This window comes from Gadus chalcogrammus, chromosome 1 (genome assembly GCF_026213295.1).
Source record: "Gadus chalcogrammus isolate NIFS_2021 chromosome 1, NIFS_Gcha_1.0, whole genome shotgun sequence".
NCBI lineage: Eukaryota > Metazoa > Chordata > Actinopteri > Gadiformes > Gadidae > Gadus > Gadus chalcogrammus.
The window spans coordinates 23,532,468-23,556,320 of NC_079412.1; the positions used below are offsets into that span (position 1 = coordinate 23,532,468).

The window sequence follows — 23,853 nt, forward strand, 5'->3', positions numbered from 1 at the left end:
GGAGAGACACTAAAAAGGAAAAAAAGAAAATCCTGTTCATCTGTCCCCTTCCCCGATCCTTCCGCCCTTGACGGGTTTTCCCCCGCAGCTAAAACCAAAACAATTCCGCTCGATATACCCCTTCCATTCGAGTGTTGTATTTGCACCCAGCAGTCCCAATACCTGGAAGGCCTGTTCATTCCCCCAGCCCGCCTCGCTGCGTGACGGGAATACCAGCGGGCACCGACTGGCAGGGGCATCAAAGTATAGAAAGACACTAGTGTTTTTAGTTTTTCCTTTATGCCTCCTCTGATTGCTTTCCCCGCCGATTGTATTTGCAGTCTTACAACGTCCCGCGGTGTCGAGACGGTGCGGATGATGCCGTCTCGTGAATCCAATTAACTTGCCAAATGCCTAAAAGAAACACCAGCATTGGGATGCAAATGTCTGCCGTGTGCCGTGTGAGTCAGGAGTGTGGGCTGGAACTCTGGCCCAGGTAGCGGGTAACCATGGCGATACTGGAATTATTGTTTTCATGCCACCTATTCAGAATGTTCTGGTAGGGGCCTTTTGGACTGGAGAGTCCTGGGGTCGCCCTGTCTCATCTGACCTGTCTGTTGCGTACACAGTGAAATAGACATTTGCCGCAAGAGACATCGTTTCGTTTGTCCCAATCATTTTGTATCATTGTTATTGTTGCCATTGAAAAAAACATACCTTATGCATACACTATATATATGGTAATTAGGATAAACATTCTTACATAATAGTGCAATCATTGCAACAGCTATGAGCGATGCATTCCCTCGCTAAACAGTGTGCAGCAGTTGCTGGTGCAGATTAACGTAGCAATTCAACGCACCGAGCGAATACGATCCACGATAAGAGTTCCACATCAACACATAAGCCAGCGCACCGCAATCATTCTGGCTACTTGTTAAATCCCACTTTTTTCGAGGCACTTTAACGCTGATTGAAATGCCATTAATGGGCCTCGGCAGAATGCCGTTTTCCTGCAAATAACGTGGACGCTAATCAGCGGCATTCAAGGCTTAAGGAGATGGTCTCAACAGCAAACCATTAGGACGAAAATCACCCAGTGCACCGCAGAAGTACACTCAAGCTAACCCCCACCGTCAACAGGGCCGAGTGTGTTTGCGATCTTTTGAATCCCAAATCAACAGTCTGGGTTGTCAGGGAAACAAACTGTGATCGGCATTCCTCTTCAGCTCAGAGAGCGGACCTCGCTGCGTGTTTGATCCAAGAGGTTGGATCGTGCTTTAGCTCGGAGGCTCGACTTTGCTTTGCTGAAGGGCCGGTAGAACCATGTAGGGAACAAGCCTGGAAGCGCCGCCGGTTCCGTTCCCGTCCTCTACGTGTCAACGCCTCTCTCTTTGCAGCAGTCATTCTAGACTGTGCTGCCCATAAAAGGCAAAAAAGCCAATGAAATAAATACAAATTAAAAGAAAATTCTAGTAAGATTGTTCCATGGCATGTGTTGCTTCATATTCATATTTTCAAGCAACAAATAGGGCACGTTTTCGCATCGAGAGTGGGTAGCACTAAGGACTCCTTCTCTGGATCCGGCTCCATGAAGATACAGTGAGATTTGGAGGGGAGGGGACAGTTGGGGTTCAAGCCTGCCCGTGACCATGAGAGTCACGAGAGGGGACCGTGAAATACTTGCCACCTCTGTGGGGTTTTATCCACTCAGCCTTCCCCTTTACCCTCCCCTACCCTCTCCTCTCCTCTCCTACCCTCCCGCTGGCACCTATCGCGCAGCATGTAAATCCAGAGGAGACCAGGTGGTCCCCTTCAGATAAGAGATGGTGGGATGGGGAGAGTGGGGGAGAGTGGGTACCCAGGTGTGATCGCTGTCGATCCTCCACTTGTTCCCCTGGGGACGCCACGGCAACTGTTTGCACAACAGCTTGTGGGTAAACCCGTCGAGTGGTCTTCAGACGGAAATCAATTATTTTTTGTTCTTTACCTCGCAGCGCTCGCCAAAGTAAAGAAACACAACTCCGGCTGGGTCTCTGTTTCGATTGTTGCGCTGTGACTCACAAAGGAACTTCAATGTCCTGTTGAACTTGTCCACGACGTGGGAAAAAGCAGAGAGAAATCGATATCATATAGGACCTGCATAATTATTCTTTTGAGCCAGTGAGGCCTTTTTGGAAAGCCGCTATAGAAAAGTTGGCCCGCGTTATGCCCGAGGCTACACAGACGGGAAGAGGGATCAACGTTGGGTTCAATCATATTTACCTTTAGAGGGCGGGGAAGACGATGGAAGTGTTCTCTGCCTTTGCATGTCTCCTTGATGCTTGTCGCGGACGGACACCTTTGGGCTTGAGACCTTCCTGTCGGAACGGGACCACAGACGGAAGCGTAACACGTCGGCCTTATCGTTGACCTGAACAAGGGAAAGAGAACGTCAGAAAAGACATTAAGCAGAGACAGATTGAGGCTTATTCTGGTGGTATTCTGGGGTTTGAAACATTTGATCGGGGGGCTGCTGTGCCAACCCGTCGAGTGTGTTGAGCAAAAGGGGGTCGACTTGGAGCCAAGACAATGGTCCGGATTTTAAATTTGCTTCTGCAGCTTCAGCCATAATGTTTGTGTTCCATTTGCAGCAACAGTTGCAGAGCACAAATAAACGGGAGGCACACAGGATCATTTAAAGACCATTAACACCAGTAAACAACAAGACAAAATCAAATAGATATATTTTGTATGTTAAAAAAAAACGCAGCAAAACAAAACACCATCATCATCCATCATCTTTACGACACGCCTCGGAATAAAAACCAAAAGTAGCGCCCCCATCTCCAGCGGCTACCTGGGCGTTGCCCGGCGCGGTAGCTGAACCCGGGCTGGGCGTCAGGGAGGGCGCGGTCGCCCGATAGACCATGACCTCGAAGGGGTTGGGCTGGGGGCCCCCCAGCAGAGGGAGCTGGGTCTCGGCCTGCTCGTCCCCCGGCTCGCTGGCCTCCAGGAAGGGGCACCAGGCGGCCCAGCGCAGGCTGTGCATGAAGGCCGCCCTGGAGGTGGAGGTGGCGGTGAGCTGGGGGAGAAAGAGAGAAAGGGAGCGTTGTAGCACGTGGCTGCAGCATACGGTAAACGGAGTAAAACCCCTGTGTTTCTTCAACGTCGATTTCAATAATATAGGTGGGTTTATAGGGGCTAGTGAAGACACTGCGGAAGTTATCAGGTTTGATTGGATGTTAAAATACCCAGAGGAAGGAAAGATAATATATGCGTATTAATCATTCTGAGAAACACAACCTGGCAGTTTGTTTGGGTTGCGTTTACGCTTTCTCCGTGTTTTCTAAAAGACACACTATTCCTGTAACCTGTAACTTGTGATTGGGATCTGGCCGGCTGCCCGGCCCCGTTCGTTTGTAATCTCATGATTAATTCACCGCTCAATCTGTCCGGCTGGGGAATTGTGTGTATGACACTCAAACGGAGGAGGAAACATGTCATTCTGAGGACATATGAGGACACAATGAATAATGTGGGCAAGCTTTCTAAGCTTTTCATCGGCCTAAATTGTCACTTGTTTGTTTCCCGAGAAAGCCACAGGCAGTCCGGAGGTACACAGTACACAGCAAAAGGCCACTACATCATCAGTGGCCGTACGCACACGGTGCTTCTACGTGTTCCTGTGAGTGAACCCGAGGGCAAACGCAGGGTAGTCCCTGCCGATCGCTCCGCAGTCTTTGTGATCATCGATAATGTTCCGTCTGATGTGGACCAACTGAACCACCGGTAGTAAGGAATGCTAGGGGGGGGGAGAGAGAGAGAGAGAGATTGAAACGGCAAAGGAAATCGATACGTCGTCCAGTAATCAAGACCCACTACCCTTTTACAAGATCTAAAGCCCCATAAGTAATGGAAACTATCGTATCGACGTACAGTAGATTAGCCCTATGGCGGCAGCATGGCAGGGAGCTTCATATTGAACAAGGGGCACGGACCTATCGGCGTACAAATGACAACGCCACCCAAGGGTAATGCACCAATAAAAAATACATCTAAATGTCGCGACGACACGGATCCAATAAATTAACTTGATTTGGCAATTAACCATTTTTAATGCCAATAAAGCTCGTTCCTACGTGGGCCGTGCAGTTTTCCGCAGGGGGACTGAGCGGCTAGCAGGGGTCCGAGAGACCCCCCATACGGCTTTAGGCTGCTGATTTGCTGTAGTTAAGCATGGTTCACAGTCCGCCCCGTCGCACCTCGGCTCCTGTCGTTCCAGAAAGAGCCTAAATGGACCCCCGTGTGCTTAAACCCTCCACCGGGGACCCCAAGGATTTACTGAATCGATTAATAAGCCGGTCATGCCCCAGACTAAAGCAATCAATCACAGGGAGGACATATAGAATATACAGGGACCGCCGGCCGCTTGCGGCATCGCTCACAAATGTGCAATCAAATGTTCCATACGTTGGTTATAGTCTAGAGGGGCACACGTTTCGACATGGAAAACCACCATCCAATAGGCTCTCCTCAACATATTTAACCACTTTCTTTTTATCATGCATATTCATAATGCCCCTGCAGGGCAATCATCGTTCAAAACAAGAGTGGCCGCAGTGCATCACGTGCAGCACTCAGCTGGATGTTCCTGCAGCTAGCTGTCAGAATTCATCTCTGGATTAATAGCCGTAGAGCCATTTGACTTTCAAATCCTTGTGGCGAAGATGATGTTCAATATTCAATGTACATTTATTTCCAGGGCAAAAGCGGCCCTCTAAGTGGTCTGCGGATTTGTGGACTTCCATTTCCTTGTGACTGGTTATGTTAAAGTGCTTTTAAAGAATTGGCATTATAAAAACAAAACTTTGGCGGGGCACATTTATGGATTTTGCTGCATCGAATGCTTCTTAAGTGAAGCGAAAACACAAGATTGCTAGCGAAGCCCATAGCAGCGGGGCAATATCAATATTTTTTTTACACGTCAGAGTTTGATTCAGTACCAGCTCAGTCCAGAAATCCAAAACCAAACATCTATCACCATAAAATGTGCATGAGCCTGCTCATCTGGGATCCAAGCCCCTGTCTTTGGCTGCAGTGCAGCCAGGGCCTTAGCTATAAACAGATCCCGGTCCACGCCATGCAGTCAGGGATCATTAATTTGAGCGAAAGTCTCCAAAGTAGCCCTGCTTACCTCTGGGAGGAGGAAATGTTGTGGAAAAATAAGCACCACCAACATTGAAATAAATGATGATGTCTCTCTGAAAGACCACAGGTATGTGCTCACAAAATTGATCCAGTGAAATAAGTCAAATAACCTGCCCCACTCCTTATCCTATAATGCAGAAACATCTCTGTTGTCTGAATAATTTTCACGGCAAAAGGAAATAATGGATCTGCACCATTATTTAAAAGATTTACACAATCATGAGGTCTTCACAAAAACCCAGCCGCAATTTGCCTCATGCTGTCACAGGTGACAGCTTAGTTTAGACTGTGTGTGTGTGTGTGTGTGTGTGTGTGTGTGTGTGTGTGTGTGTGTGTGTGTGTGTGTCTTGATTATTTATAAAAATAAAAATGCAAGCACAGAGTGTTTTAGTATTTCTTTCACTTGTGCTCGAAATGACCACAATTTTTAATTTTTTTTAGCACATTACTATTCCTTAAGAGGCATGCGCAATGCATTTGAAATATCATAGGGTCCAGATTAAAAGCATTGCTTAAGTCAGGGGAATACATTTTCAAAAGGCTTCTGTGAAAATGACTGAACAAGGGAATGGTCATTTCCGTAGTGCGGGGACTCGGAGAACGGCAATTCATCTAATGCCTCTCATCTTCTCCTTGCCCGAGTACCCTCTCTTTGTCCATCTCTTTCTTCATCCCTATGCCTCCGCTGAGCTTAACAGGCTTCTGCATGGCAAAGATCTATCTCTTTCTCCTTCTTGTGTTGATTAATACATAGAATTAGATGTGATCTGAGGGGGAAAAAGGCCAGTTCAACGCTGTGTAGCCCATCGCAAACCATCTGCAAGTACCGGTACACTCCAATAGCCTGAAGGTGTCAGCCCTTATGTGACAATCATTTGGTACTGTTTAATGACTTTCATCCCCCAAAGGACAGAGAGCCATCATGTGCGTTACAATGTTGCAGTGGTGAAGTGCAGGTATTTCACGCATTCTTCTCCACACAAATCGTAAACTCACAAGGACTTGGCACCTCTATGCAAAGCTTTACACAATATAAAAACTCATTGGAAATTAACTTTTGGAATCATCACCGACCCAGCTATGAAATTTAACGTGTGACACTCTGGTAGGTTTTGGAGCAATGGACCGGGGATTTTATGAGCAAATAAGCCCTGTAATGAATGTCCCTCGCGCTGGTGAATTACAGCTACGAAAAATATGAACTGCACCACACCGCCAAAATCCATCATTCAGGCTGCTCTGTTTGCAATGATGACAGTGGCAACTTGAATTACTTGAAATGTATCTTGCCAAACTGGTAAACTAATGAGTTTTAAAGGAGGGACGTCAAAACCGAAAGACACACGACGCGATTATAGACCTGGCATGTATTTGGTTGTCAGCTCTGACCGCACTAGTTAACAAAGCCAAATCGTAGGTTTGAAGGCCCTAAGGGGCGGCTGAGGGCAGCTGATGCAGGCTGTTGGGCACTGAACCAGGATTTGGGTTAGCGGTAAGCTAACCACCCTGTGGCAGAGGAAAGCTCAGTCACTTATCATGTGTCCCACCTGGGATGTCTAATAAGTCTTTGATTACACATGTCACCCAAATAATAATATATTTAAGAAATGAATTACCAACGTGGCTAAATCCCAGGGTGAAAAGGGATATTAAAAATGTAATAACTGTTCCCCGAGATCAATCATTTATTTTTAATAATACGCAATTGTGACATTGTCGTTGTTTGGGATGCAATCGTTTGTGACAGGATACATAATTGAAAAACAACCCAAAATCTAATAGTAATAGTAATTAGGGTATGGTGTCTTGCTCAGAGACCCCTCAACACAAAAAGCAACCTTCCTGTTACAAGCCAACCCGCTCTACCTCCTGGGCTAAGCCAACGCCATAACACATGGATCAACTCAACACAAGAGTTTCACAATTCTTAAAGAAATAGGACTAAAAAAAACAAGTAAAACTCAAACCAGTGAGAAGAAAAACCTAATCCCCTGCTCATTGAGAGAAGACCGGGCTTACATCAACATGAAACATGGTGGTGCTTTCAATGCGCAAGTTTGAAGGCTCTTCCGTGTGGGCATCAAAGCAGGTGATCTACATATGAAGAGCGCACAGCGGTGGCAGCACGGGGAGGGGGGTTACAAAAGGCTTTCAAGGTATATGCATGCGGTTCTCTGCTCGTGATCAGAGTAACCAAAACGATATCAATGGTAAAAATAGCGCCGGTGATTCGGATTCGTACACAACAGTCCCATTATGCGGGTAAGCCTCATTCCAGGGCCTTTCTCCACAGGCAAACAGTCCACCCCATTCCAAGGCAAGCAGGAGCTTAATACGTGTGTCTTCGCAATTATATGACAGCACAGATAAGGATTACAACAGTGTTCTCGTGTAGGTGGAGGCTGGGAACGCTTTGCCTTCACGACATCACGCTGGGTGTATTGATATTTGCAGAGCTCCAGCGGGCTGAAAGTTAGTCATCTCCGGAGAATGACACAGATTGGCTGGGCCTGAATTCTGAAAGCCCCAATCAATGGTTGCGTCTGCCGTTGACAGCAGTGAGACTGTCTATCCATGTCCTTCGGAACAAATATCGCATTCATGTTCGTGTTTAGTTTTTTTGAAACACCAACACTTGCACGCTGTTGACACATACTATACAACTATGTGTGGCTCTCCAGTCTTTGTCCACAGTGGCCTTGGTCGAAGCCTGTTTGAGGATTGATGGATTTAACAGAAGTATTTACAGACTACTGGTGAGATAATTGAAGGCTACATTCAAAAGCGGTGACATGAAAATGCACTTGGAGGAAAACATTGATGAGGAGACAAGGAAATGCAGATGGGTGGTGATGGTTTGGCCTGTGGTGAAAAAAGCAGGCAGCAGCAATTTCAGAACAAAAAGTAGGAGCAGGGGAAGGGAAAACAGGAACGGGTCATGTCAACGCACAGATAATTGCTCTAATCTGCGGTTTTTCCTCCCAGGGAAGAATCCATCAAGCTTGTTTAGAAGTGTAAAATACAGATACTCCTTTGAGTGGTAAAAGTATCTGAAAATAGAAATGAGAAGTGTCTGCAACCTGAAGTGAAATGTAATTATTAAAAACAGAGCGGCGAGAAAAACAATAAATAAACCACATCGTCTTCAACACAAACATGTCAAAGCATTGTTGTAGTGAAGAGGCACTCATAACACACAAATCAACCTTTCACCGTAGCCAGACACACAATGGTTGACGAGCCCTTCCTTGATCTACACACACATTTTGAACGCAGAAGAAAATTCTGACAGCAAGGCCAAATTGTTAAATTGTTGCCAGTCTGGCAAACCGTCAAGGGAAAGTAATTTACAAGTGGGATTGAGAAGACGATAATTACACAATCAATATCAGATAAGCTCTTCATTCCGATGCTACATGAGTGAGTTTTCAAAAAGATAAGATACCAGTGAGCAGGGTAGCTGTAGGAATAGAAAAGAAAGGTGTATAATTTGTAAAAGAAGAAAGTTGTGATGAAGAGGTCAAGGAATCGCACATGAAGAGAACTCTTCCAATAGTTAGGCAAAAACCTTAATTCGACGAAACTGCCACAGGCAAAAAATACTGCCACTGCGAAACCCAAAAGAACAGGCGTGGATTTCTGCGACTACGGAAAACGGAGGGAATTAATCCTAAATTAGGGGGATGTGTGCGTCGGTGGGCGACGAAGCCTGACAGTTATTACCATTACTGCAGTCTGTTGAGCTTCAAGTCATTATCTCAGCCGGGCCGCTGTGACAGGCACCAGCTCAGTGATCGCACCACGCACTCCCAGCAACGAGCAGGCCTGGAGGACGTGAGCCGAACAGGAATCACGATCACTCATTGAAGAGCACCAGAACCCGAAGCGTCTGAAGAAAGAGACAGAGAACTGCAGCGCAAATGAGGCCGGCCTGCCACCGGGAGTAGCCAAGGTCAAATAGGGCTCAGTGTGGAGATGCCAAATGATAAGTCCTGAGGACAAGCTCCATGGAAAGATCACCATAGCCCTACACGGGCCGATTGAATGTGAACCTTTCATACCACGCTGTCGGCTTATCTTGATCTTTTAACTGAAATTGAAGCGTTGGGTTGCGGCTGCGTGGAGAGACGGTAGATGCACACAGCCGTTGTGACCAGGTCCTCCTTTGTGAAGCAGAACATTGTTCCAGCAAACAAACGTTCAGATGAAAGCGGTGAAGCGAAAACAAAATGGAGGAAGGGCCTGTTTACAGTGCACACAGACCTCTGTGGAGCTTCACAGGGGACCTTTGTGTGTTCCACTTAGGTAGATCTTAGATAGGTGACGGTTGGAAGGACACTTACTGGCGATTGCGTTGAGTTGTGTGACCATCACCAGAGGTGAACAATCAGGGAATGTGTGATGCCATGCTAATATGTTAGATCAGAATGGATGAGTGGGCTATGTTGGCTGAAACTCAAAATCATCACCTGAGCAAGAAAAAGTGAACCTAAATCAACTCAATATTCAATTCAATATGGACCAGAATATAACGATAAGCCGGGAAGACGCAGTGGAATGCAGTAAATAACATTCTGTCATATCAACAGCTTCACTGTGGAGATGGTCTCCAAAGGATTGGTTTATGCAACATAGGATTAGTTATTTGGCTTAAAACTAAATCTAAATTGATGCACCAATCTGCAACTCAATATCAGTCAAAACATTGCAAGGCCACATTCAACAAGCAAGCATTATTGACCACAACCCTCTCCCCTAATTTCCTCTCTGAATACACTCCCACCATCTCCAAATCTCTGCCGCCGCCTTCTTCTTCGTCTCTCTCTCCCTCTCTCCTCTCCCCCTCTCTCTCTCCCTCCCTCCCCCCTCTCGTCGTCTGCCAGGGAGGATCAGAGAGTGAAGAGGGATGGGGGTGCTGGCAGACAGGGGGACAGGGTGACACTGACTCTGTGCCCATCCTACAGGGAGATTGAGGCACCTCTCGATGGGGGAGAGCTGGCAATCATTTTAATTGGGCCATGGGACGAGGCATCTCTGGGGGGAGTCGCTTTACCACGCCTCAGCCCCACGACGCTCCTCCTTCTCATCATCATCATCTTCTCCTTCGGGTAAAAATAGAAGGTAAGGGAGGGGTTTCTCCTTAAAGCTGTGACCTAAATATATCACTGCCCAAATCCCAATGACATTATGTCCAAGCTTAAGATGTTTGATTAGCATTTAATTAACATTTGTGTGACATTTCAGCTCAGCCCCCCCCCAACAAATATATAACTGGGGGTGGGGGGGGCGACATAATGCCTCTGGACCAGGGCTTGTTGTAGTGTTGCCCGGCGACGGACCTGGGAACAGGGGAGTTGCACGTAGGTGCAGGTTGACACCTTTATTGGTTCTTTATTGGTCATTTGAATGTGGGCGAGTGCTGCTGCAAAGAGCTTCTGCATCCTGCAAACATCATTTTAGCCATGACCGCACACACACACACACACACACACACACACACACACACACACACACACACATACATGCAACAAACACATGCAGACACATGATCACACGTAATTGCAGTCAGAGGGCAAAGACAACAACAGCCACACAACAGAGTATGTGACTGGGAGCCAATTAAAATCCTAATGGCAGTCTCCGTGGCACAGGGAAGCAAGACGTACAGCTTTAATAAAGTCTGCCACGGGCCATGTCATCGGTGTCTACCCCGCACGCAGTTTGACTTGGATCCCTCGGCGATGCCTTCTCACGTCGTGGAATGAGGCATGGATAGATTATTAAAGCGGCGCCATCGCTAAATATTTCATCGTATCGTGGGGCGAAAATAAATAAACCCTACGCCCACACCACCAGAAGGAGAGCATCTGGCGACGGCGCGAGAGACGGAGTAGAGAGACGGAGGTAATTGCGAAGGGTCAAGGGTCAAGAGGCAACCGAGCCGAGACGCCTTCCCGCCGCCCGGCTGGGACGAACGGCGCTCAGCTCCGAGGCCATGCTGTCGGCTACCTCGTCCTCAATTAAAGCCTTGTATGTGGTTTGCGTTCCCGAGGGGATGGGGCCGTGAAACGGGACTAATTCCACTGTATATGCCGGTTAGGGGATTCTTGTTGCCTATTACTGCATGCATGGGCTAACAGCAAGAGCTGAACTATGGCCGCCATGTCCCAGGGGCCCGGCGTCAAGAGCCCTGCAAAGCTAATACTGAGGCTGATTATGTCGCGTGTGATAAGGGTGTGTAAATACACTATGAATGGATAAGTGGTAGCTATAGATAGAGGGGTGCTCAGGTAGGCACACAGCCACTTGGACAGTGGGACTGCTTGATCCAAGGCATCAAAGTCACGTGCAATCGCCCGAAGGGATACGGCTTGAATATGCATTTGCCTTGATACCATTGCATTGAAATTCAACCCCGGTGTGCATGCGCGCCCTCATGACGCCTGGACAAAAATGTGGATCTCCAGAGCACACCTTGAAATACTCGATGCACATTACCGGCAGCACATCTATCCGACATTAGGTTTTCCCATGCGTCAGTGAACCAACCCGCATGGGTCCAGATGACGTTGCATCAAGACGCGTTCATTGCCATCTCTGCTCTGGCGTCGGCTGTATTCAAACAGAGAGGGACTCACAGTGTGTGTGTGTGTGTGTGTGTGTGTGTGTGTCTAAGCTACCTTTGTCTGCAGCTTCTCCTGATGTGCAAGTGCTAATTGAAGCTAATTTCCATACAGTGGATGATTTACCTCTAAGGCACCTCTCTTTACAGAAAAGGCTGTCAAGGGCCCCTGAAGCATGCTCTCAGGCACTGCCATCCATGTCCGCGTCCCCCCCCTTTATCCATCCCATCGACTGCCTAACCTCCCCCTCTTCCATGTCTGTGACTGACACCCCCCCCCCCCAAACCACCACCCAGAGACAGTCACTCTCATGCATTGCTCTTAGGTCCTGGACACGATTCCATTTCCATTACGTCAAAGGGATCAGCATGTACAGCGCTAGTGGAAGGTGACAGATGATGACAAGCGTCATTCTCCTGCATTATGGCGATAAGGCCTCGCATTACATGGCTCAATTGACAGAGGCGCGTCGAGCACCGGGCAGCACCGTGACGATGGATCGTAGCGGCGGTTTCATGATGCCGCTGATCAGAGATCAGGAGTGGCAGGCGTGGACGTCTTGGGGAGTCACACCGGGGATAAATTGGCGTTGACAGGCTGCAATTGTGGGGGGGGGGGGGGGGGGGGGGGTGGGTGGCGGGCAGTCCTCCCACCCGTAGCTCCTCGCCACTGACCCGTGTGTTTCTGTAGCGGGTCCATCAGGGCCGGCGGACGGTCCGGGTATGATTGGATGAAAGGGGAACTGGCGCTGGGCTCTCTTGTTTCATTAGAGGGGTGTGAGGTGTGGCGCCGGCCGACTGTTGGAGCCGGATGAAGCCGGCCCCTGTTAGTACCGTTCCGTTAGGGCTGTTATGCAGCTCACCGCTGCCCTGCCAAGGCGGAGGGGGAGGGGGAGGGGAGCAGTGCTGGAGCTGTTCCAGCGGTTTCCTTCCTCTCAGCTCCAGGGGGCACTTCACTGGTTAGCATGAGGTAAAAAAAAACCTGATTGAATCCCCCCCTAAGACGTGACGCGTTTGTTCCTTGGAATGCGAAAGTACCTAGAAGACAAATTAAACGCATGCTTCCTTCACAGAACCTGGGTGAAGTTGGGTAAGGAAAATTAATTGTGATGGTTGTTGTAATTTTAGTTCATACAACGTATTACTGGAATAAAAAAACCTGCACGTAGGAAATGAATAATGAAAGGGTGTTTCACATCAAACAGGTGTAGACCCTTTCTCCAAACACACTTCGGTTGGTCAGTCAGACAGTTCGATTTTCTATTTTAGTGTTCAGGTGTCCTCCAATGAACGTACTCAATGAGTTATTCAGATAGCGCTGAATAACCATGAGAGTCCAGCGAAGAGGCAGGGAGGAAGAGAGAGAGAGAGAGGGAAGAAAAGAGAGGGAGAACAAAAAGAGCTATGGAGAGAGTGAGAGAGGGAGTTTTCCGAGTGCAAAGTTGAATATTTACGGTCACCCAAACCAATCCGGTATATGCTCTCAGCCTCCATGATGCATGGAGACAAGATGAGCGACCAGTTTGCTGCAGACCAGTGCAAGCCAGAAACAGCAGCAATTAAAGTCCAAAGGGGGTCTAGTTATTATTGTATCATGCCGGTTTCTCCATGCTTAATGTTTTGTATGTGTGACAATAAGTCGTTGTTACCTTTCAAAAGATGAGAACCTTAATAGCCAGTTAACACTCAGAGACAATTGACTCTGAGCTATGAAATAGAATTTGGAGAGCAAAACTAAATGTCATGATTCTGATAAATCAAACAAAGAGGGAAAGAAGCCTGCTGTTGGTGTGCCTGCACAGGCCGGAACACAGGGATTAAAATGTGCAGCACAGCCCCACCTAGTGGCCACGGAAATACCAGAGACAACAAGAGTTTCATGACGCTTCAGAAAGCCGTTTTTGATGCTAAAAGGACAAAGGTAATGTGGAAAATGTAGGTGGTGTGTACCAAATGGTCTGTCCTTCCCTCATTTAAGTTAAGACCCCTTGTCGACTAATCTCAAGCTGGTTAAGTAGTGCAGATAAACGCCACAATGACGAAGAGAATGTCTGCAACCGGTTTTAAAGTTCAGAAAAAAAAACCTGAATTGTGACTCTTGAGAGTCTTGTGTGTGACAAATTGAGATGAAGGGCTTCATTGGTTTAGTGTGAGTGATGAGGACAGAGACAGGGAGGCAATCACAGCCTGAAGCCGTGTTATGGATCCTGATTAGGCTGAGAGACGATCCAGAGTTGTGTCCCAGTCTACCGCGACAGCCTTTCAGTCCTCTTACTTCACATGTGACGTGCACGCCCGTCAACAGACCCCAGAGCGAGACGAATAACCACAAGACAACAACAACAAAGACAAGGATAAGGAACAAACATACAAAAGGTTTTTACAAGCAATGTCTAAAACATGTAACGGAGACGGATATGCCTCCGACAGAAGTGCCGCACTCGCTCTCGCCGCTAAACCTGCGTAGCTCAAATGAATACCTGTCAATCCTAAGTCCCGCCCCCCCCGCTTGCCGAGGTTTGCAGCGCCACGCTCCGGGCGTGCCTCGGTGAGATGAGAGCGCGTGGGGAACGAGGTTAGATCCCGACAGAACAAACTACAACTAAATTACTTTCTTTCTGTCTTTGCCCCCCCCAGCCGGCGTTCCAGGCCCAAGGCGGAAGGAAGCTCGACGACGCAGACCCACTTCAGACAACCTGCACCTCAGATCCCTCCCACGCCTCCCCCCTGCCCCGCAGCTGCCACCCTGAGCGGCAGGGTTACCTGGCACCGCGCCCGTTAGCCCCTGATGCTAACGACGGCCACAGACAGGTAAGGGGAACGGGCCGGGCGTGCCCGAGGCTCTCGCTGGCCAGGGGAGCTTTGAGACGGGGAGGGAGATGCTTCTGTAGCTCTCGAGCTCTCTCTGCCCCCCCTTTCCCCTCAGGAGGAAGGACAAAACGTTCCGAGTCGTCCCATAGTGTCCCCACTCTGCACCACCTCCACCCTGAGGCATACCACGGCCCGACGTGGCATGAACACACGCACACGTGCGCACACACACACACACACACACACACACACACACACACACACACACACACACACACACACTTTTTTGGGGGGAGAATTTGAATCTCTTGAAAGACACCCTCACTCACACCAGAAAATCTATTTCTTATTTGAAGCTAAAATACAGTTGAAGTATCAGAGAATACCCCAATACTGGAATTAACCCGAGAGCCATTCATTAATATTGCACATGCTCTCCAACGTACTACACCAATACTTCTTTCAGATGCTACAATTAGAAAGCGCTTGAAGTGAATGAAGTTCAGCAAACAAAAGGGTCTGATACCCTTGAAAATGCAACCTTGCTGGCTGGCATCCAAAACAATCCATTCCATTTTTTCAAGATTACAACTGGACTCGTGATTGTAGCGTGTTTGTATCGTGTTAACAAGCCCGGTAACAGGGCCCATCTTTCCAGTTAGTCGGAGGGCTAACTGGAAAGCTTTCAGGCCTCACACTCTCCACAATGTGAACCTCGCATCATAAAAACGAGTCCATCTGTAATTCCAAACACTTAAAAAAACGACAGTTATTTCGAAAAACTCGATTTGCGGCAAATAATACCGCACACATGAATCACACAAACTGGGGGCGCCGTCTGCCACATTTCTCTTTACGTTTAGCGCTGGGAATGCGTTGTGGCAGTGAATCAGAGCTATTGGTGCACACACAACACTATCCAACGCTGAGCTGCATTCGCTCCGCTTTGCCTCTGGCTTGGTAACGTCAGGGAGTCGTGGCAGATGAGGCGGAGGTGATAAGACAGAAAGGGGAAGCTTTGCTGATAAGGCGGCCCACTTCCTCACACATTACATAATGACAGAGCACTAAACTCTTTGAAAAATAGAAATGATATACACACACACACAGCAAACCACATAGATATATCTAAAGGTAGAAAATTAGCTGTATAGACAGAATGATAGATGAATGGACAGAATGACAGATGTGAAGCCAGTCAGACAGACAGAGAGACAGATAGACAGACAGAGACAGAGAGATAGACAGAGAGTTAGCGTTTGAAAGATATTTGTATCTTGCATGGTTGCCATGGTTCCTAATCACCTCCTATAGAACCCCGTCAGCTCTTCAGTACACTGTGTGCCGATACAGCGGCGCACGCGGCGCTAAGCCGCGCGGGGATAAGAGGACGGGGCGTCTTGTGGAGATGAACTAAATGCACGGTGGAAAACACCCTGCCATGACTCAGTGGAGGCTGCCGCCTTTCTCCTTTTTTTTCAGGCCTTTTTTTTAATTGGTGATCTGCTTAGCCAAGGCGGGGAAAAACACACATGTGAGAGCACGTACCAGAGTGTGCACACACACACACACACACAGACACACACACTACGGGGGAGGGGGGGCTGGCCTTCCAGGTCCCGTGGTACGCATAAAGAGCTGCCGATTCACCCACGCACATAATCACGGTGATCTTTCCCTGACTGGGCTGCTTCAAATGGGCTTGGACGCGTCGCCGGGCCCCCTAAGTGCCTTCCCCTGGGCGTGGGGAGAGGGACGGCTGCTCTGGTCTCCAGGGCGGCACACCGAACATTGGATGTTTTATGAATGTATATACCACAAGCTTGACGATGTATGTATTATAGATGCATATCGAACCAACTTAGCGATGCATGTATTATGGATGTGTATGGAACCAACTTAGCAATGCACTGTATGTTTTATGGATTTGTATGGAAGGGTCTTAGAAATGCACACATCCAAGATGCATGTGAGTACGGTGTGTCCAGGTGGTGATCAATTTTGACCACATTTGTAACCACACACACGGGCTGACGCGCGCGCACACACACACACACACAACCACAAACACACACACACACGCACACACGCACACGCACACACTTACTTAATGGGTTCGTGCCATGTACTATGCCACATGTGATCTCTGTCTCTCTGCCTCTTTCAACCCACTCTCCTGTCCTTCTACACTGCATGGAAGGCACAGGCATGGCAATCAATGATTATAAATATGAAACCCACCACGTGAGGCAGAGTGGTCTATACGCCGATGTGACACGCAAGCGAGACATCCTGCTGTCGTGCCTGGACGAAGGGAAACGAAACCACTCAAGGCGGTTTGCGTGTTTGATGAATCGTATGTACGCGCGTGATTCTTGCAATTTCTGGGTTACAGCTCCAAGGTTGAAGATACTCATTGTAAGTCATCTTAGATAAAAAGTGTCAGATAAATAATTGTATTGTAATGTAAAGTGAACACTGAGGGACTATGATCCTGAAAATTATGTTTCAATAAAGACGTTGGCCCAGGAAGCGTTGCCCCCCACGCCCCCCCCCCCCCCCCCGCTATCACCTCGACGACGGCTAATCAGCGAGCTGCCAATCCTGTTTAAACCACCTCTGTCTCCACGGAGATAGAATTTCAAAAGGTTCTTCCATGTCCAACCATTCTGCCCAATCAAATTCCTCCCACATCCAAACGGCAACAACAACAGAACCCTTTTCTCATTCTGCTATTGTGTGTCTGTTTGTTTGTTTGTTTGTTTGTTTGCTTGAGTTGGCCAGGCCAAGGATCCCAGGTTTAATTTCCTCGGGGAACGCTGAATCACGAGACACGTGAGTAATCTACAAGGAGGTGGGGAGAGATCTCGCCCCGGTGAATTGGAAGGAAGATGGAAGATGGGGCCTTTATGTGGGTGAGTGAGTGAGTGAGTGAGTGAGTGAGTGAGTGAGTGAGTGAGTGAGTGAGTGAGTGAGTGAGTGAGTGAGTGAGTGAGTGATCGAGTGAGTGATCGAGTGAGTGATCGAGTGAGTGAGTGAGTGAGTGAGTGGGTGAGTGGGTGAGTGGGTGAGTGGGTGAGTGAGTGAGTGAGTGAGTGAGTGAGTGAGTGAGTGAGTGAGTGAGTGAGTGAGTGAGTGAGTGAGTGAGTGAGTGATCGAGTGATCGAGTAAGATTCAAGATTCAAGATTCAAAAAGCTTTATTGTCTAGTATGTTGCCATACTAGAAAATTGTCTTTTGACTGAAGGCTTGGAGGTTTGAGGGTGGGTGGTGTGTGTGTGTGTGTGTGTGTGGTGTGTGTGTGTGTGTGTGTGTGTGTGTGTGTGTGTGTGTGTGTGTGTGTATGATCATGTGCACCATTATAACTTGGCCTGGAGTCGAAGCGTGGGCGTTTAAACATGACAACAATACTGGAAAGCAATGTATTTGTATGCATGAATGCACATTAGACTACACCAGGTAATAACAGGCACATCATCACAGGTTTATCGCTTCATCTTCACTCTCCATCTTCTTTACTCCTTTAAAAATACGAGCACAACGAACCTCATCTGAATGTTGGCGAGATTGCGCCCGAGAAGAGGAATTTCAGCCTTTCAGCACCTTTTTGTTCTGTTTTTTTAAACTGAAAAATCCATTCACCGCTTTCCTCAAGGTGTAGGACATTTTAGGGTGCAAAATATGATTAAAACAGATGACCTTACAAAATGATTGTGGAATGTTGGCTAGATACACTTTGCACATAGTTTGTGGTCCCTCTCCCTCCCTCTCTCCCTCTCTCTCTACGTCTCTCACTCTGCCTCTCACTCGATCTCTCCCTTTCTCTTCCACTCTTCATTTCTTGCTCAACGTCTCCCTCCTCCCCAACCTCCCTTTCCATCCGCTTCTAGCCCTCCCCCCTCTCCCTCTTTCTCTGTCCCTCCCCATCTACCTTTCGCTCGCTCCCTTTCCGTCTCTCTCTCGCTCCCCCTCTACCTCTCTCTCTCACCATGTTATCCAAGCCCTCTCTCTCTCCCTTCCTCTCCGCCTCTCTCTCCCCGCCTCTCTACCCCTCTCTCTCTCTCCCTTCCTCTCTCTACCTCTACCTCTCTCTCTCTCTCTCTCTCTCTTACCGTGTTGTCCCGGCCCCTCTCTCTCTCTCCCTCTCTCTCCTTCACCGTTTTGTCTCTGTCCCTCTCTCTCTCCCTTCCTCTGCCTCTCTCTGTCTCTCACCGTGTTGTCCCGGGCCGGGACAATACGGTTAGAGAGTCCCGGCCCCTCTCTCACTCTCTCTCCCTCTCTCTTCCTCCCCCCTCTCTCACCTTGTTGTCCCAGCCCCTCTCCTACTACGTTTCTCTCTCCCTCTCTCTCTCCCTCCCTCTCTCCCTCCCCTCTCAGTCGCTCTCTCTCTTTCTCTCACCGTGTTGTCCCGGCCCAGTGGAGCAGAGAAGACGTACTCCAGCTGGAAGACGACGGCCAGTGCGCTGTGATTGGCCAGCTGGAGCTCCAGGCTACTGCGGAGGCCCAGGGATGCGGGAAGGGATGCCAGCGCCTTGCTGAGGAGACACACACACACACACACACACACACACACACACACACACACACACACACACACACACACACACACACACACACACACACACACACACACACACACACACACACACACACACACTGAATAAGGTGCATTGTAAGTGCGAGATAAATTGAGGTACAGAGGGACAGAAAAAGAGAGAGAGACAGAGACAGAGACAGAGAGAGAGAGAGAGAGAGAGAGAGAGAGAGAGATAGGGCAGGGGCATCAACTAGGCAAGAGAGCATTTACAGGGCAGACAGCCAAAAACAGAAGGAGCGAGAGAGAGAAAAAGTGAGAGAGAGCGAGAGAGAGTGAGAGAGAGCGAGAGAGCGAAAACGGGCGAGGGCGAGAGATAAGAGGCAGCACAACAACAGAGGGAGGACAGGAGATTAACGAATAATGGTAAACAACAAGAGTTAGGACAAATTGGATTTCAAACAAGTCCAATCAAAGTGCAGCGGGTCATTGCCATGTTTTGGTTTTAATCTTTTGCAGAAGTACAAGTCAACTGATCAATTGACAACCAAACAACCAAAGACTGTGTGCTTGCTAAGGCAACGCCTTGGAATGACCCCTAAGGAGCTTCAATTAGTCCCTCCCACCACTGGGTTCAGAAAACTCAGCTACGGTAACCAGAAGAACCCACCCTCCTCTCCTGCACGGCTGCTAAGATGTTCACAAACAAGGAGGAATGGAAGGGGGATGTGGTGGTGGGGGTGAGGATGATTATGATGGAGTTGGTTGTGCTAAATGATGATGATGATGTTAATGATGATGGAGGTAATGATGACGGTGTTGTCGGTAGTGATGTTGACGGGGGTGGATGGTGCCGTTGCTGGCGGAATCGGATGGTGGTGGTGGAGCAGCGAGCAGTTTGGCAAAGAGTCTCTTTGTTTGGATGAGTTTTCACAGCCTCCCTGGAGAGAGTGCAACAGGCAGAACACTTAAGATTTGTTTTGCTATCTCTCCCGAATAAACACCAAGGCGGGCGCCAGCCAGATAGCTCCTCCACGATCAATCGAAGGGAAGAAGAAGAAGGAGAAAAAACACACTCAACTATTTATGTGTCTGTATGCTAGGACCTTTAGATTAGCTTTGCTGTCTTTGTCCTGTTGTTGTTGTTTTTTACGCCAGTGACAAACAGCTGTCGAACCAACTGCCGGCATTGTAATGCTATCTGTTATCTAAACAATAATTAAAGTTTGGCATCATAAGCTAATTGAGTAGTAGAACATTTTCCCTTGTTAAAACACCCACATAATCACATATGTAATTACCATACATGTGCTACTAGTGATGTAGGATCACTAGTGTGTTGGTACGCCCACCCTGGCCACTCATAGTTTGATATGGCCATTACAACATCCATTAGACTGCTCCTTCAAGCAACTGCGGAAATTAAACAATTAGATTACATTGCAGCCTGAGTGCCATGCCTCACTGCTGCTCTGGCAGGTTTGGCAAACCCCCTCCCATGTAACAGAGTAGCGCCAATAAGAGAGTCCCGGCAGGGGGAGAGCCGTCTCTGGTGACATACTGGTTATTGCATTTGTAGCTACGGGGCACTGATCCGAGCCAATAGCAAACAGCGATGGCAATAACCTGTGTTTGGTGCTGTCAAGTTGTTTGGTTTTAGTGATTGGTCGCTCCATTAAGAGCACAAAAGATCTCAGCTATGGGCCCTGACGTGAACTCACTGGAATAGGGTTCAAGAAGGGGGCGACGGAAGGAACAATATGGAATCAATTCTGTCAAAGGCCAAAGGGAGGCTTTGTTGGGGAACAGGACTTTTTACTTTCTATCGCAACTTGCTTTTTTCCGGCCAACCCTGTCGCAGGAGGCAGGGGATCTGTGAGCAGGGTAGTTGGTGAACACAAATTTGTCCAGAAGCATTCCAAAAAGAAGTATCCGTAATGGCTTTAAATCAACCTAGTGTAGACTGTACGAGAAATATAAATCCCCTTCTGAAAGTCTCATCCACTCGAGGGATTGAGTTTTTCTTCGTGGGAACATCAGAAAACAGAAATTAAGGCGCAACTCCGCCCCATGAAGTATTTGGTTCCGTCCCGTCTCCCCCGAAAAGTTTGGCTTTAAGATAATATGACTGAATCCGAGAAAAGAAGGTAGTCTCACAGGTAGAACCACGATCATATGCATTTGAACCTGTGTGAAAAGGAGAGGGCAAGAGCGAGTGTAGCTGGACCAGCTGTCTGTTTGGTGCCGCTCCTCGTTGATGTACGGGGAGCTGACTCTGGTGCTGGTTAAACCCACGAGAAGCCAGCATTGACACCACGTCAAGGAGGCTTCTGAGTCTCTATCGTTCCAACAGGGCTGAAACATGCCCAGGGGAGGCTGTGCTGCCTGCACCACGCTGCTCTCAGACGCTGCTAAGCCCTCCGATCGGGGGGCTTGGAGCGAGGGGGACGTTGGCACGGAAGATCGACAAGGGAGGGATCTTATTTCCCTGGGAAGGTGCAAGGGTGACCCGCCACCGCCCGAAGAACCCCATGCCTCCCACTGACACCGACACACAAACACACACACACACTTATCTGACGCATACACATACAGACACATATATATAGATACACACACATACGACACACCCACCCATATACACATGACACACACACAAGCCCAGGGTGGGCATTATGAGGCATATCTCTGATTGGCTATAAAACAAGAAGAGACCCCTGGGACCTATAACACCATGATGTTGTGGAAGGGGGGGGGGGATCAGCGCTTACGAGTACAGACGGCAGGGGGTCGGAGGTCACGCGGCAGCTACCAACGACGGCGCTTAGTGACCCTTGAGGGTGGGCTGTGTAGAGCAGAGGGTGATGTCAGAGTGCTCTGGTTATGGTGGCAAGGTCGACGGTAAGCCGCGTGTAAACACCGTGCACAAGAGGGCGGGTCATTTATTTTTAAAGAGCGCCGTTGAGCTGTTAAAAGTTCATCTCCTGCTTTTACCCGACAAATCCCCACCGAGTGCATAGAATGAGTTGGTTGTGTGTGGTGGATTGATCCCCTCAACACCACCACCACGGATGAAGATTATGCTTGAATTGAGCCGTTATTGCGATCGTTTAGGAAAAACAGTGTGTGATTTTTCATATAAATACTTAATTGGTTGTGGGCGAAGGAGTACGCCATCTTTGTAAATTATGTATCATGTTTGATCGAATATGGTTTACACCGTTTAAAACAAGTTTTTGTTGTCTGTTGCTCTTTATCAAATATGCATGATGTGACTCAGTCAAAAAATATTCAGAAACTCTCAGTGCTTAGTATATGCATAAAGCATAGCATTACGGATTCCATTTTTAAGTTAGCAAGCAAGTAAGCAAATATTAAAAAATTATGTGAAGATATGTCGTTTTGGTTGTTTTGGAGGCATTGTTATTTGTTTTAGTATCATTGCTTACGTGTATTGATAGTGTTGGCATTGGAAGAATTGGGAGTGGTGGTATTGTTTATGGTATGTTTATGGTAACCGTTGTGGTTTGGATTTTCTATTGGTTTTGGTAGTATTGGTAGTTGTGGTTTCGTTATTGGTAGTTGTGGTTTCGTTATTGGTAGTTGTGGTTTCGTTATTGGTAGTTGTGGTTTCGTTATTGGTGGTTGTGGTTTCCTTATTGGAAGTTGTTTTGTTATTGGCATTGGTACTATTGATAGTTGTGGTTTCGTTATTGGTAGTTGTGGTTTCGTTATTGGTAGTTGTGGTTTCGTTATTGGTAGTTGTGGTTTCGTTATTGGTGGTTGTGGTTTCCTTATTGGAAGTTGTTTTGTTATTGGCATTGGTACTATTGATAGTTGTGGTTTCGTTATTGGTAGTTGTGGTTTCGTTATGGTAGTTGTGGTTTCGTTAGTGGTAGGTGTTTTTTTTATTTTTTATTGGTACTATTGATAGTTGTGGTTTTCGTTATTGGTAGTTGTGGTTTCGTTATTGGTAGTTGTGGTTTCGTTATTAGTAGTTGTTGTTTTGTTATTGGTATTGGTAGTTGTAGTTTTGTTATTGGTAGAATTGGTAGTTGTGATTCTTGTATTGGTGGTCGTATTAGTAGTTGTGTTATTGGTAGAGTGGGTGGATCTGTCATGGTATTGTTGTTGTTGTTTTTAATGATAAGGTGTTGCGTGTTCAAGCCAGCCGTCCGCTCCCCATGACGCTCTTGGTGCTAAATCTGCACCTGTTCTGAAAACAGTGTTTCCCTCTCCGAGAGCAATCCGACCCTCATCTGATAGAGCAGTTTCCCCCAGTCTCTGTGCTGCGGGGCGGTGGTAACAGGCAGGTGCTTGGCTGGGGGTTAGCTGAAGGAGGAGGGGCCAGGCTGCACAGCGAGCGAGCGAGAGCTGCGAGGTGTGAGATGATGCACAAAGAGAGAGGGAGACAGAACAGACCGAGCGCGCCCGCCGGGCCTCATCTATCATTTAAAGCGCCCCGGAGCAGATGATGCAACATCATAATAACAGGCACGCCATACAACCTCGCCAACACGACGCCGTCTTTGTTTAAACATTTGTTTTTTCGTCTGACAGCTGATGCACCTTTCCCGGGCTGAATGAACAGCCTACTGTAGTGGTTTTCCCCGGCGCCGCCACCTGCTTCCTGTACACCATCTACTACCACCCATCAGCCGCTTGTACACCTCTGTTCTGAACTGACACGGGCTCCTGGAAAACCTGGGCTCTTATGG

General features: G+C 48.0%; 1 protein-coding gene across 1 annotated transcript in view; it reads right to left on the reverse strand.

Annotated features, from left to right (window-relative positions):
• The window catches only part of nphp4 (nephronophthisis 4), a 150,501-nt gene that overhangs the window by 79,143 nt on the left and 47,505 nt on the right, over positions 1-23,853 (reverse strand). Inside the window, exons 9-11 of the mRNA XM_056593735.1 lie at positions 19,001-19,136; positions 2,819-3,043; positions 2,245-2,392 (exon numbers count right to left, since the gene is read on the reverse strand). Of these exons, the coding sequence (XP_056449710.1) occupies positions 2,245-2,392; positions 2,819-3,043; positions 19,001-19,136 (509 nt within the window). The remainder of the gene's footprint in view (positions 1-2,244; positions 2,393-2,818; positions 3,044-19,000; positions 19,137-23,853) is intronic.